Below are 16350 nucleotides of genomic sequence, written 5' to 3' on the forward strand. Positions count from 1 at the left end.
CTGTGTTTGCGTGGGCTTCCTCCCACATTACAAAGACATACTGATAGGGAATTTATATTGTGAGCCCCAATGGGGACAGCGATGATAATGTGTGCAAACTGGAAAGCGCTGCGGAATATGTTAGCGCTATATAAAGATGATTATTATTAGGTGTGTTCTTCTCATACATCGCACCCCTCCAGTTTGGAAGTTGCATGTTTGGCGCTCAGGCCCGCACAGTGGAGCCTCCATGTTCTTGTAGCTGCAGGCAGGAGATCTTCTGGCTGGTGCTCTGAGCCTGAGGTGCAGCTCCCTGAGCCCGGGCTTCACGCTGCCGACAGTCACAGCAGCCGACAGTCACAGCAGCAGCGCAGCCCCCTCCCATCTGCTTATTTCTGTCCCTCCTCGCTTGCAGTGTTGCTGCTCGTGGTGGACTGTACCATCTGCTCACTGTAATGTAGGGGGAGCTTTTTCTTGAGCCTGTTTTTCCAGCTCTCGTCGCTGAGGTATGGTCTCCTCACAGCAGAAGAAACATCACTGAATAGTACAGATGCGGCTCCCTGTGATAAATGTGAAGCACACAGATCTCACCGAGAAGACACAAGTGACTGAAGTGCAGCTCGCCCCCTCCGTGTGTGGGAGAGTCCTGTGGGGGAGCCGCACAGAACAGCCGGTGTCTGCACCTTATGACAGCGCTGCAAGGTGCTGAAGGGACAGAGCCGGAGAGTCCGGAGCAGCCTGCACGGAGCAGCCGCGTCCCCCCGGCCCCGCCGCCGCCAGTCACTGCGCCCCGCTTTGTCCTCGGTGCCCCCTCCCGGGGAGGAGTTCGGGCCGGGGTCACACTGCCATGCACTGATTGCTCTCCTCCAGGACATCCATGATAGAGGATACCATGACTCTGCTGTCTCTGCTGGGCAGGATCATGCGCTACTTCTTACTCCGGCCGGAGACCCTGTTCCTGCTGTGCATCAGCCTGGCGCTCTGGAGCTACTTCTTCCACACGGATGAGGTGAAGACCATCGTGAAGTCCAGCCGGGACGCCGTGCAGATGGTGAAGGGCAAGGTGGCCGAGATCATGCAGAATGACCGCCTCGGGGGGCTGGACGTCCTGGAGGCAGAGTTCTCCAAGACCTGGGAGTTCAAGAGTCACAATGTGGCCGTGTACTCCATCCAGGGCCGGAGGGATCACATGGAGGACCGCTTCGAGATCATCACCGACCTGCTCAACAAGAGCCACCCCTCCATCTTCGGCATCTTCGATGGTCACGGAGGAGAGGTAGGTGGCACCAGGAGGTCCTCCACATGTGCACGACTACATGGCCATGGCTCTGAGAATGTGCCACATGTCCACAACTACATGCCCATGATAGAGGAGGTCCTCCACATGTCCACGATTACATGGCCACGGCTCTGAGAATGTGCCACATGTCCACAACTACATGCCCATGATAGAGGAGATCCAACACATGTCCACAACTACATGGCCATGATTGAGGAGGTCCCGCCTGCACACAACTACATGCCCATGATAGAGGAGATCCTCCACATGTCCACGATTACATGGCCACGGCTCTGAGAATGTGCCACATGTCCACAACTACATGCCCATGATAGAGGAGATCCTCCACATGTCCACGATTACATGGCCACGGCTCTGAGAATGTGCCACATGTCCACAACTACATGCCCATGATAGAGGAGATCCTCCACATGTCCACGATTACATGGCCACGGCTCTGAGAATGTGCCACATGTCCACAACTACATGCCCATGATAGAGGAGATCCTCCACATGTCCACAACTACATGGCCATGATTGAGGAGGTCCCGCCTGCACACAACTACATGCCCATGATTGAGGAGGTCCCACATGCCCATAACTACATGCCCATGACTCTGAGAATGTGCCACCTGCTCACAAATACATGTCCATGATTGAGGAGGTCCCACCTGCTCACAACTACATGCCCATGACTCTGAGATTGAGCCACCTGCCCACAACTACATGCCCATGATAGAGGAGGTCCCGCCTGCTTACAACTACATGCCCATGATTGAGGAGGTCCCACATGCCCATAACTACATGCCCATGACTCTGAGAATGTGCCACCTGCTCACAAATACATGCCCATGATTGAGGAGGTCCCACATGCTCACAACTACATGCCCATGATTGAGGAGGTCCCACTTGCTCACAACTACATGCCCATGATTGAGGAGGTCCCACATGCCCATAACTACATGCCCATGACTCTGAGAATGTGCCACCTGCTCACAAATACATGCCCATGATAGAGGAGATCCTCCACATGTCCACGATTACATGGCCACGGCTCTGAGAATGTGCCACATGTCCACAACTACATGCCCATGATAGAGGAGATCCTCCACATGTCCACGATTACATGGCCACGGCTCTGAGAATGTGCCACATGTCCACAACTACATGCCCATGATAGAGGAGATCCTCCACATGTCCACAACTACATGGCCATGATTGAGGAGGTCCCGCCTGCACACAACTACATGCCCATGATTGAGGAGGTCCCACATGCCCATAACTACATGCCCATGACTCTGAGAATGTGCCACCTGCTCACAAATACATGTCCATGATTGAGGAGGTCCCACCTGCTCACAACTACATGCCCATGACTCTGAGATTGAGCCACCTGCCCACAACTACATGCCCATGATAGAGGAGGTCCCGCCTGCTTACAACTACATGCCCATGATTGAGGAGGTCCCACATGCCCATAACTACATGCCCATGACTCTGAGAATGTGCCACCTGCTCACAAATACATGCCCATGATTGAGGAGGTCCCACATGCTCACAACTACATGCCCATGATTGAGGAGGTCCCACTTGCTCACAACTACATGCCCATGATTGAGGAGGTCCCACATGCCCATAACTACATGCCCATGACTCTGAGAATGTGCCACCTGCTCACAAATACATGTCCATGATTGAGGAGGTCCCACCTGCTCACAACTACATGCCCATGACTCTGAGATTGAGCCACCTGCCCACAACTACATGCCCATGATAGAGGAGGTCCCGCCTGCTTACAACTACATGCCCATGATTGAGGAGGTCCCACATGCCCATAACTACATGCCCATGACTCTGAGAATGTGCCACCTGCTCACAAATACATGCCCATGATTGAGGAGGTCCCACATGCTCACAACTACATGCCCATGATTGAGGAGGTCCCACCTGCTCACAACTACATGCCCATGATTGAGGAGGTCCCACATGTCCACAACTACATGCCCATGATTGAGGAGGTCCCACCTGCTCACAACTACATGGCCATGATTGAGGGGGTCCCACCTGCTCACAACTACATGCCCATGATTGAGGAGGTCTCACCTGCTCACAACTACATGGCCATGATTGAGGGGGTCCCACCTGCTCACAACTACATGCCCATGATTGAGGAGGTCCCACCTGCTCACAACTACATGGCCATGATTGAGGGGGTCCCACCTGCTCACAACTACATGCCCATGATTGAGGAGGTCTCACCTGCTCACAACTACATGGCCATGATTGAGGGGGTCCCACCTGCTCACAACTACATGCTCATGATTGAGGAGGTCCCACCTGCTCTCAATTACGTGCCCATGATTGAGGATGAGCCACCTGCTCACAATTACATGCCCATTATTGAGGAGGTCCCACATGCCCACAACTACATGCCCATTATTGAGGAGGTCCCACATGTCCACAACTACATGCCCATGATTGAGGAGGTTCCACATGCCCACAACTACATGCCCATGGCTCTGAGAATGAGCCACCTGCTCACAACTACATGCCCATGATTGAGGGAGTCCCACCTGCTCACAACTACATGCACATGATTGAGGAGGTCCCACCTGCTCACAACTACATACCCATGATTGAGGATGAGCCACCTGCCCACAACTACATGCCCATTATTGAGGAGGTCCCACCTGCCCACAACTACATGGCCATGATTGAGGAAGTCCCACCTGCTCATTATTACATTCTTATGATTGAGGATGTCCTACATACCCATGGCTAATGATGTCCTACATGCCTAAGACTACACACCATGACTAAGGATGTCGCATGCCCATGACTCTGAAAATGTACCACATGCCCATGACTACATGCTCCTTTTGCCCATGACTGAGGATGTCTCACTTGATCACATCTACATTCCTATGACTGAGGATGTCACAAATGCACATGACTGCAAAAATATACCAAATGCCTATGTCACGGACGGAGTATGTCCCACCTGCTCACAACTATATTTCTGTGTCAGAGGATGTCCCACATGCCCGTGACTACATACTTATGACTCTGAGGATGTCTCGCATGCACAGAACCCCATGCCCATGACTATATGTGTCACATATTCATGACTCTGAGGCTGTCCAACCTTTTCACAACTACATATCTATGCCAGATGATGTCCCAGCAGGCCACAACTACATGCCCAAGACTCGCATGCTTAAAACTCTGAGAATGTCCCACCTGCCCATATCTCTGGAACAGCATGGGATCTGAGACTGTGTGTTACTAGATGCTTAGAAACAGTCACCCTAGAGACTAGGGTGCATAACTATAACCTGGGCACTGTGCTGTGCATGGTAAGATATTGGGGTTACAGTGTGGTACCCTGCACTGGGACAAATGCCAGAGATCTGTGAGGACTGTTAGATCACTGTGCCCTTGTATGACACAATGTGTTATAGTCCAGAATGGCATCCAGGACACACCACATATATCAACAAAGTGCTCCATTTATTAGAAATCTACCACCAGCTCTAAAGGTCGTCTTTTGTGGTTATAAGCAGCTATTATTAGACGGTCACAAGTAAGTATTTGTCATTACTGTACTAAAGTTAGACCAGACCAGCAAAAATACTGATATTTGGGCCACCTGGCTAGAGATGTTGGCCACCTCTTGGTTGTCTATTATGTATCCCTTCAGAAATAGTGCATAGGTCACACTGCTCTTATGTATGCCATTATTACCTAATGAAACGGTCTAGTGACTGGTAAAAAGTGTCTAGGACACATCATAAGTTAGGCATGCATACAATACTTCAGTTTTTTTGTGCAAATTGATGCCATTTTTTTTCTTACTAACTATTTCCAATTCATTTAATGGATCAACAACACCAATAATGAGGCTGGAAAAGAACAGGTAGACATATAATGGTCCTAACAGGTAGACATATAATGGTCCTAACAGGTCGACATGTAATGGTCCTAGCAGGTAGACATGTAATGGTCCTAACAGGTAGACATGTAATGGTCCTAACAGGTAGACATGTAATGGTCCTAACAGGTAGACATGTAATGGTCCTAACAGGTCGACATGTAATGGTCCTAACAGGTCGACATGTAATGGTCCTAGCAGGTAGACATGTAATGGTCCTAACAGGTCGACATGTAATGGTCCTAGCAGGTAGACATGTAATGGTCCTAACAGGTAGACATGTAATGGTCCTAACAGGTAGACATGTAATGGTCCTAACAGGTAGACATGTAATGGTCCTAACAGGTCGACATGTAATGGTCCTAACAGGTCGACATGTAATGGTCCTAGCAGGTAGACATGTAATGGTCCTAACAGGTAGACATGTAATGGTCCTAACAGGTAGACATGTAATGGTCCTAACAGGTAGACATGTAATGGTCCTAACAGGTAGACATGTAATGGTCCTAACAGGTAGACATGTAATGGTCCTAGCAGGTAGACATGTAATGGTCCTAGCAGGTAGACATGTAATGGTCCTAACAGGTAGACATGTAATGGTCCTAACAGGTAGACATGTAATGGTCCTAGCAGGTAGACATGTAATGGTCCTAGCAGGTAGACATGTAATGGTCCTAGCAGGTAGACATGTAATGGTCCTAGCAGGTAGACATGTAATGGTCCTAGCAGGTAGACATCTAATGGTCCTAGCAGGTAGACATGTAATGGTCCTAGCAGGTAGACATGTAATGGTCCTAGCAGGTAGACATGTAATGGTCCTAGCAGGTAGACATGTAATGGTCCTAGCAGGTAGACATCTAATGGTCCTAGCAGGTAGACATGTAATGGTACCAGCAGGTAGACATGTAATGGTCCTAGCAGGTAGACATGTAATGGTCCTAGCAGGTAGACATGTAATGGTCCTAGCAGGTAGACATCTAATGGTCCTAGCAGGTAGACATGTAATGGTCCTAGCAGGTAGACATGTAATGGTCCTAGCAGGTAGACATGTAATGGTCCTAGCAGGTAGACATGTAATGGTCCTAGCAAGTAGACATGTAATGGTCCTAGCAGGTAGACATGTAATGGTCCTAGCAGGTAGACATGTAAGGGTCCTAGCAGGTAGACATGTAATGGTCCTAGCAGGTAGACATGTAAGGGTCCTAGCAGGTAGACATGTAATGGTCCTAGCAGGTAGACATGTAATGGTCCTAGCAGGTAGACATGTAATGGTCCTAGCAGGTAGACATGTAATGGTCCTAACAGGTAGACATGTAATTGTCCTAACAGGTAGACATGTAATGGTCCTAGCAGGTAGACATGTAATGGTCCTAGCAGGTAGACATGTAAGGGTCCTAGCAGGTAGACATGTAAGGGTCCTAGCAGGTAGACATGTAATGGTCCTAGCAGGTAGACATGTAATGGTCCTAGCAGGTAGACATGTAATGGTCCTAACAGGTAGACATGTATTGGACCTAGCAGGTAGACATGTAATGGTCCTAACAGGTAGACCTGTAATGGACCTAACAGGTAGACATGTAATGGTCCTAACAGGTAGACATGTAATGGTCCTAACAGGTAGACATGTAATGGTCCTAACAGGTAGACATGTAATGGTCCTAACAGGCAGACATATATTGGTCCTAGCAGGTAGACATGTATTGGACCTAGCAGGTAGACATGTAATGGTCCTAGCAGGTAGACATGTAATGGTCCTAGCAGGTACACATGTAATGGTCCTAGCAGGTAGACATGCAATGGTCCTAGCAGGTAGACATGTAATGGTCCTAGCAGGTAGACATGTAATGGTCCTAACAGGTAGACATGTAAGGGTCCTAGCAGGTAGACATGTAAGGGTCCTAGCAGGTAGACATGTAATGGTCCTAGCAGGTAGACATGTAATGGTCCTAGCAGGTAGACATGTAATGGTCCTAACAGGTAGACATGTAATGGTCCTAACAGGTAGACATGTAATGGTCCTAACAGGTAGACATGTAATGGTCCTAGCAGGTAGACATGTAATGGTCCTAGCAGGTAGACATGTAATGGTCCTAACAGGTAGACATGTAATGGTCCTAGCAGGTAGACATGTAATTGTCCTAACAGGTAGACTTCAATAGTTCTCACAATTTTTTTTTCCCCAAAATGTGATATAGACTGTGAAAAAGGAAAGCAACACATTAACCCAAAATCTGATAACTCTTGCAAAGACCAATATTAGACACCAACATCCAAAATCATTGGTTATGTATAGAATTCCATGTGATGCACCTAGAACAGACTGTAATAAATAGCAGTGGTGCTCACTGTCTGCTGGCTCAGTTCACACTAAGACTGCTAGGGTTTAGAGTTTCTGCCTATATGAACTGGAAGAAGAGACTCAGGTTAGATGTATATTTACAAAGTGTAGAAATAAATTGTCTTCTGATGCCCCAATATTTGCTTTTGTGTAGACAATAGTAATGGCAGATGTGTCCATGTGATGGGCGGTTATTTACATGACCGCGTATGGCAAATACGGGTTTCTTACCTTGCAACTGCCCCCTTTCTGACCCCAACCCGCGTAGACCATTACACCCCTTGAAAATAAAACATAATTCATCAGTTCTTTGGATAATATTGGCCACAGCAGCCAGTTTATTAACAAACAATAACAAATACAAAGCAATTATTGATATAATCTCTAAAATGAGGGGAGGGTTCTTGGAGCTAAAAGATCTGGCTTTTATTTAGCAATAACCAACAAACTTCAACCACTATGTTACGGTACCCTCAGCCGTAAACCACCAGCTCGAGGGCGCCAAACAACCCGTTCAGGGAAGACTACAACCAAAAGCTCCCCGGGTATGACCCCGTCCAGAGCCCATAGCCGAATGCCAGATCAACCCCACCTCATTTTAACTGTCCAGAATTTACTCACAATTCCTTCCCCGACTAATCAGCGTCAACTCCAAGAACCCGCCAACCGCCAACCTAGCCACAGTGATCAAGTACTGCTCTACTCCATCTACTAAAAACAACCATCATCCACGTAAATTTTTTACGCTGCTACACTCGTAAACAAATTTATATATATATATATATATATATATATATATATGCACAATAAACAACCCCATAAAGGATATTTGTAAATAAAATTCCCCACACATTACTCCAACCTACTAACAACCAGAAATAGGGGAGGGTGGGTCTTCACTCTCCAGATTCTTTTTGAAAATGGCGTTATTCCTGCACTTTTTACCCCCCCCCCCCCCAAACTAGTCCCTAGGCCCGCCCCCTATAACCCCCCTTCATAACCTCCACCAATCCCTGTCCGTCCTATGACCCCTCCTGGAAACCCTCCCCTAGCCAACTGCAGTCATGGGGTGCTTCCATCTAGCTATGCCTATTCCAGCCCCCATTGGATGGCAGCCTGCTAATATTGTAAAGCCCATTAGGATATTGGGGTCTCCCTGGTTGCTGTCTGCTTCTTGTCATCCTTTCATTGGGTGGGCTCCATAGCGAGAGGGGCATGTAGCCTGTGTGTATAGATGACCAGGACGTTTCTTTCCGGAGGATCATACTCCACCATTCTCATCACTACTTGGCAGCATTTCTTTCACATCCTTTTCTTTATTTTCAGATAGAAGATGTCGTACATGGGGGGTTCATTGTATATTTTGCTCTATCATCTGCCCACAAGTCGCCATCATGTTTCATACAGCTGCCCTGTGGAATTTTAATTTATGTTGCAGAAAAAGAAAGTTACGCGCCACTTATCGAAGCCGTTTCTTTTTCCACGCCACAGCAGGTAGCCACATGCGTATTTTCCACACGTGGAATTGTAGCAATGAAACTGCGAAGCAGAAACCTGAGGGTCTGCCGTGGATCCCACTGCAAACAAAAGCTCCCTAAAGCCCCACATATAAGCGGCCATTAGCCCCATGATCCAACGGCGATGGTATTGAGGATTGTCTGACGTTCATGGGTTTATCACAGGCGACTTTTATATTAAATCACTTTATAAATTCTTATTACAAAAGACACCTAGAAAGTGCTGAGATCATCTCACTAAGCTATAATTGATACATTGTTCTGGGAGCGTATTACAATCGTTCTGCCGGGCAGACCGGCGACTGAATCCAGGATTTCATAGATGTCAGGCATCAGCGTGTCATTTCCAATGCTCCGTTGTTTACCAGGGCTGTAGACTCACTTATCGGAACAGCGAGCCGCAATTATTACTATAAGACCTTCTACCCGCTCATCACTGAATGCAAAGATGGGACAAAAACAAGCCGCATATCAGACAGTTGTCAGGTTACAGGTGTTTATAGTGAAGAACTGGCTCGTGGGTCATTGGGAGTAGACAATTCTGGGTTATATGGGCCGTTCTCATTTTTCTAGTATGACAGCTTTACATTGAGCTTGAGCGTCATGTAATTTGTTCAGGGTTAATCATTAGCACTAAGAAAAATTGGGAATAAAAGGAACAAGCCATGGGGCAGCCATATGGCTCATTAATCCCTGTGCTGTTTTATCACTTTTTCTGCACCAGTGTTCATGATCAGATAATACTACTTTACATGCATAATCTCGAAAAAAAAGAATCCGTCAGCAGGTTTTTTGTTATTTAGAATAGCGTTATGCTGCTCTAAATATCAAAAATCTGCCGACAGATTCCATGACACTATATAGGGGCAGAGAGCCTAGGTCACTTGCTCCACAGCTTGCTGTAGTTTCAGTACAATCAGTGTTTTATCAGCAGGAGATCATCACTACAGGACAAGGTGTCCAGCTAATGTGTGTAAGCACACCCCCACCAACGATTGGCAGATTTCTGGCATTGTAGAGGTATAAAGAGCTCAGCATTCACAGCACTGCTACATCTAGAGCAGAGGTCCCCAACTCCAGTCCTCAAGGCCCACCAACAGGTCATGTTTTCAGGATTTCCTTAGTCTTGCCCAGGTAATAATTGCATCACCTGTGCAATGCAAAGGAAATCCTGAAAACATGACCTGTTGGTGGGCCTTGAGGACTGGAGTTGGGGACCCCTGATCTAGAGCATAGAAAGCAGGGATTGTATCAAAACTGCACCAAGCAGCTCAGTAAGTGACATCACTGTAATCGGGGTCTCTGCCCCAACATGATGTTGCTCTCAGATCCTGTAGAAAAAACCTGCTGACAGATTCCTTTTTGAAGTTTTTCAATCTAAAGTGTACGTACAGTGAATTATCGTTGATTTGAAAATCTAAAGTTGCGATAGAAATGGCGTTCTAGAGAGGCAGTGGTCTTCTCAAAGATGATGGCCTGTATAGATAGGATCTTTTAATAGGAAAGCAGGGGTAGATAAAGGCATGGAGTCATATGACAGGCTAATCAAGCATGATGGAATCTTACATCTTCGAGAAAAAATAGAATATGACCAAGAAGGAGCAGAAACTTTCTCCGGTGCATAGTCTGTATTTATCCTTCTAGTCCTGATTTCCTGCTTGTATCGCCTGACCATAGGCCGGTGTAGGGGAGGGTGGACTATTTTTTAATCATTTCAGATATTGCAGGTAATTATATTAAAGGCCAATAGAAGAGGAATTTCTGCTCCACCATCCGTGGATAGCATAAGAAAGTTTTTATTGAAGATCCATTAAATAAAGAAAACAACACACGGGAACTTAAAAACTGACGCGTTTCAAGCGATCAAACCGCTCTTATTCAGGGCTGTGGAGTCGGAGCCCATTTTGGTGGAGTCGGTGTCATGGAAATTGAGGAGTTGGACGTTTGGCTTACCGACTCCACAGCCCTGTTTTAAAGGCAACCTGGCAGTAGATTGATGCTGCTTGAACCACTAGAAGCATGAATCAGATACTGGACGCATTATTACAGCTGCGGGGAAAAGCCGGCGGGGATCATGTCTCTCGGATGACAAGTCTGCTGTGGGGGGAGACCTTTCAGTGTAGGGGAGTAGGATGAGAAGCCGTCGCTGGGGTCCGGCCCTTGACTAGTATTCCAAGACGCGTGATGCCCAGCAGGTTTTCGGGTATGTTCTCTGAAACTGCAGCATTTTCAATGAGGCAACCATTGATTGGCGCTGCCTGTGGTTCAGGCCGAATGAATCTACTGTCAGGTTCTCTTTAATATATCTAAAAATATTAAAAGTGAAACATATGTAAGGATAACATACAGGTGCGAGCAAAAAAATAGAAAACTTTAGAAATGATATAAGTCCTTGCTTTGCATTGAGAAAATATTCCCCAACATTGTCGGATGCCATTAGCTGTTGTGATTCATAACGTCCAGGTATTTTATGGACAAACGGTCTGAACAGTGATTTCTGCGGTGTCAGTGATAGTCGGAGGCAGCGACAACCCACATTTTAGGCTTTGCTGCCATTCTGTGAGGAGCGCAGAGGACATGGTGATTGCTCATACCCAGGTGCCTCTTCTGACATTGGAAATATTTTAGTGCATTCAGTGATTTCACTTTGGAAATTACTTATCAAGGAGAAAGCTGCAGAGCTCTTCATTGATTTATTTTTTGCTGCTGTACTTTGGCATTAGTGCTGTAAATTTCCTTCAGCTGCTGCTTGAGATCAGGCAAGATGCCTTCCTGGAAAATCGAGCAGGACATGGCTTTGTGCGTGGCGGAGGTGTGATTGCAGCCATCCAAAGCATCTGCACGTACAATAAACATATCTATTTTACCCGGCCACCTTGAACTAATTATAACGGGTTGTTTTCTTTTTTATTATGATAGGTTTTCCATCTGTGACTTCTTGGAAAATCAAAGCTCTCCAGCCTTGGAGCATAGTGCCAGGTTATAATGGTTATGGTGATGTTTCAGCATATTATTACAGTGGAGCAGAAGTGCCAGTTTACATTTGGGTGCACATCTACCCTATGGAGAAGGATATTGGGTCAGTTCTACAAGTTAACACTGTTTGCACGACGTGACGGTTTGGCGGTGACGGTGTTTGGGGTACAGAATGGTCCTGAGCACTGTGCAGATTTCGATGCGTGTGGATGAGATTGGTTAGAATCTTCTGCTGCCATGACCAAATGAAATGCAGGATGACTGATGTATTCCACAAAAATATGAACTGAAGAAGGAAAGAAGAGACTGTGGCTCCTGTGAGCGCTTCCGAGGATGTCAGTGATCTAGAGGAGATAGAAGTTAGAGGCTTTATTAAAACTACACTTTTCAGAGATGATCAGACCCCTTAATCAGGTATACCTCCAAAATACATCGTTTTAATGAAGCCTCAAACTTCTACCTCCTCTGGATCATTGACATGAGCCGCGATATTTTCTCCCTTCTTCAGTCTCTAGTTCTGGCACATACAGGTCCAGTAAGCAGCGGGCATAGCGCCAACCTTACAGAGGAGCCACCCATATGTTAGAGTGTTGGGCCTGTCTTGGTGAGTGAATTAGCCTCCACTTACCAAATCTCTGTTTTTGGTTAATTCACACAAGGAGCTCTTTTCTGTCCTTTTCTCTACATAAGTATGAACATTTCTACATGATTGTCTTGTTCATATTATTGCAGAATACCTAATAAAGCCATATTGCATTTTATTGGATCGTGGAGCTGGATTTGTTAATGTCCTCTTATCACACACAGACCGTGTAATCCGTGCCCCCGGTGGGGAGTGAGCTGGACTTTTCATCATTATGGATTAAAATCTCATCCACTTTGCCGCTATTATGTTTTGCTGCAGATTTTCCGCCTGCAAATTGAAATGGAAAATCTGGAGCCTTTTCTTCGTCCTGTGAACATGGCCATAAGCTGCGGGGTACAGAGCCCAGGCAGGAGGTAGGCTGCAGTCTCCTTCAGAGTTGTCCTAGGTCTCTTGGTGAACACTTTGCATTGTCACTCAGTTTTCAGCATGGCTAGCTGTTTCTTTGTGTACACTTTGCATTTTTAAGGCTTATGTCAGTTTTACGCAGAGATTTTGAGTGACGTGAACATTTTTGCATCCATCCATCGCCTGCTACTTCTCAATAACCTTGTCACAGAGTTGTTGTTGATGCCAAGAATCTCCCTCATCAGCAGCAGGCCCTTCCAGATACAGGGCTTCACATTAATGTGACGGCTAAATTACTGGGCTGTTCCGGAGATGATATATGTGTGTGATAATGAGTGATTATGCATTTTTATTATCGCTGAATAATCGTGCGTAGGTCACTTAGTGGAGATCAGGTTTTAATTTTGACTGTAACCCCATATATGACGCACAAGTCATGGAATTCCTTGTGTTAGGAAACAATGCAACGCATGTCCTGCATGGTGAATGCCCAGGCACGGGAGCTATTTCTCCGATCCCAGCTGTTTAACCTTTTACAGTTAGGTCCATATATATTTGGACAGAGACAATATTTTTCTAATTTTGGTTATAGACATTACCACAATGAATTTTAAACAAAACAATTCAGATGCAGTTGAAGTTCAGACTTTCAGCTTTCATTTGAGGGTATGCACATTAAAATTGGATGAAGGGTTTAGGAGTTTCAGCTCCTTAACATGTGCAACCCTGTTTTTAAAGGGACCAAAAGTAATTGGACAATTGACTCCAAGGCTATTTCATGGACAGGTGTGGGGAATCCCTTTGTTATGCCATTCTCAATTAAGCAGATAAAAGGCCTGGAGTTGATTTGAGGTGTGGTGCTTGCATTTGGAAGGTTTTGCTGTGAAGTAAACATGCGGTCAAAGGAGCTCTCCATGTAGGTGAAACAAGCCATCCTTAAGCTGCGAAAACAGAAAAAACCCATCTGAGAAATTTCGACAATGTTAGGAGTGGCAAAATCTACAATTTGGTACATCCTGAGAAAGAAAGAAAGCACTGCTGAACTCATCAATGCAAAAAGACTTGGGCGCCCATGGAAGACAACAGTGGTGGATGATCGCAGAATAATCTCCATGGCCAAGAGAAACCCCTTCACAACAGCCAATCAAGTGAACAACACTCTCCAGGAGGTAGGCGTATCAATATCCAAATCTACCATAAAGAGAAGACTGCATGAAAGTAAATACAGAGGGTTCACTGCACGGTGCAAGCCACTCATAAGCATCAAGAATAAAAAGGCTAGACTGGACTTTGCTAAAAAAAAATCTAAACAAGCCAGCACAGTTCTGGAATAACATTCTTTGGACAGATGAAAACAAGATCAACCTCTACCAGAATGATGGAAAGAGAAAAGCATGGCGAAGGCGTGGTACAGCTCATGATCCAAAGCATACCACATCATCTGTAATACACGGCGGAGGCAGTGTGATGGCTTGGGCATGCATGGCTGCCAGTGGCACTGGGTCACTAGTGTTTATTGATGATGTGACACAGGACAGGAGCAGCCGAATTAATTCTGAGGTATTCAGAGCCGCCATACTGTGTGCTCAGATCCAGCCAAATGCAGCCAAACTGATTGGTCATTGTTTCATACTACAGATGGACAATGACCCAAAACATAAAGCCAAAGCAACCCAGGAGTTTATTAAAGCAAAGAAGTGGAATATTCTGGAATGGCCAAGTCAGTCACCTGATCTCAACCCAATTGAGCGTGCATTTCACTTGTTAAAGACTAAACATCAGACAGAAAGGCCCACAAACAAACAGCAACTGAAAACTTCCGCAGTGTAGGCCTGGCAGAGCATCAAAAAGGAGGAAACACAGCGTCTGGTGATGTCCATGAGTTCAAGACTTCAGGCCGTCATTGCCAACAAAGGGTTTTCAACCAAGTACTAAAAATTAACATTTTATTTAAAATTATTGAATCTGTCCAATTACTTTTGGCCCCTTTAAAAACAGGGTGGCACATATTAAGGAGCTGAAACTCCTAAACCCTTCATCCAGTTTTAATGTGGATACCCTCAAATGAAAGCTGAAAGTCTGTACTTCAACTGCATCTGAATTGTTTTGTTTAAAATTCATTGTGGTAATGTCTATAACCAAAATTAGAAAAATATTGTCTCTGTCCAAATATATATGGACCTAACTGTATATGCCGTAGTTGGGAGCAATTCTGGTGGTGGTTCATAGAGGGAAGGTGTTTTCAGTCTTGCTCTCTGTGATGTGATCTAGACGATGTATGAAGAACATGTGGATGTCAGGGAGGAATACGAGGCCCATAAGACTCTCTGGACCAACTGACCAGCTCAACAAGGAGAGACAGCGTCTCCTTAAGGCCTCATCTAATCATCTGGAACATGTACCTATTATAATTCATGTGTCCAGTCACATGTCTATAATTGTCAGTGGACCGCGTTGTCACAGAATATTCAAGGAGACATGTCCATTTGCTGCAGCTAAATACAAGTTTACTTTCCAGGTTTTAAACAAGTAAACCTTGGCGTCAATGACTTCTTTTCTTGATTTTTGACTCAGGACTATGAGCAAAATTTGCATACATATACCGTGGAGGCCTGTTATTTTCCTAGTATGTAATATTAGGTTGGTGTTCAGGCCATAGATATAAGGCTATGTTCACATGTCTGGTAATCATCCATTAGAGCGAATCCTGCGTCAATCCGCTGGCAAAAAAGTGCAGGCACAACATTTTTGGCCAGCTAAAAAAGTGATTTAAATTAATGTTTTTTTCAACATTGAAGTCTATAGAAAATGGATCCGTTAACTGATCCATTTAGCAAAATAATGGATACTTTTCAAATTAAAGAAAAAACGGGCAGCTATTTATTGGATCCGTTTTCCATAGACTTCAATATATAAAAAAAAAAATTCAGTTTGAAGTTTTTCTTTGTTTTTTTTTCTGCCAGACAAAAAAGTTATGTCTGCCCAACTTTTTTTGTCCATGGATTTTTACTGGGTACGTTCTAACGGATGATTACTGCACATGTGAACTTAGCCTTAAACTAACGTCATCCTAACTCTTCGATATAGGTAGAGTAGCCCACAGTCTAGTGTGGATGGGGGCTTCCACAGTTGTCTGATGTCAGACCGCCGATCAGTTTGTTCTCACCGAGGTAATCTGCCGTCCGAGGAATCTGGCAACAACTCTCTCATAGAGATCACAGGAGCTTCCAGCTGCTGTCTATGGGAGAATAGAGAGAGAGAGTTGCAGGGAGAATAGAGCTGCAGGGAGAGGAGAGCTGCAGGGAGAGAGAGAACTGCAGGGAGAATAGAGCTGCAGGG

At 45.6% G+C, this 16350-nt stretch overlaps 1 protein-coding gene across 1 annotated transcript in view; it reads left to right on the forward strand.

The window, feature by feature from the left end:
- Positions 1-398: 398 nt before the first annotated feature.
- PPM1L (protein phosphatase, Mg2+/Mn2+ dependent 1L) overlaps positions 399-16350 on the forward strand; it is a 290444-nt gene continuing 274492 nt past the window's right edge. Inside the window, exon 1 of the mRNA XM_069727408.1 lies at positions 399-1255. Coding sequence (XP_069583509.1) covers positions 857-1255 — 399 coding nt within the window. The 5' untranslated portion in view covers positions 399-856. The remainder of the gene's footprint in view (positions 1256-16350) is intronic.

This window comes from Ranitomeya imitator, chromosome 5 (genome assembly GCF_032444005.1).
Source record: "Ranitomeya imitator isolate aRanImi1 chromosome 5, aRanImi1.pri, whole genome shotgun sequence".
Classification (NCBI taxonomy): Eukaryota; Metazoa; Chordata; class Amphibia; order Anura; family Dendrobatidae; genus Ranitomeya; species Ranitomeya imitator.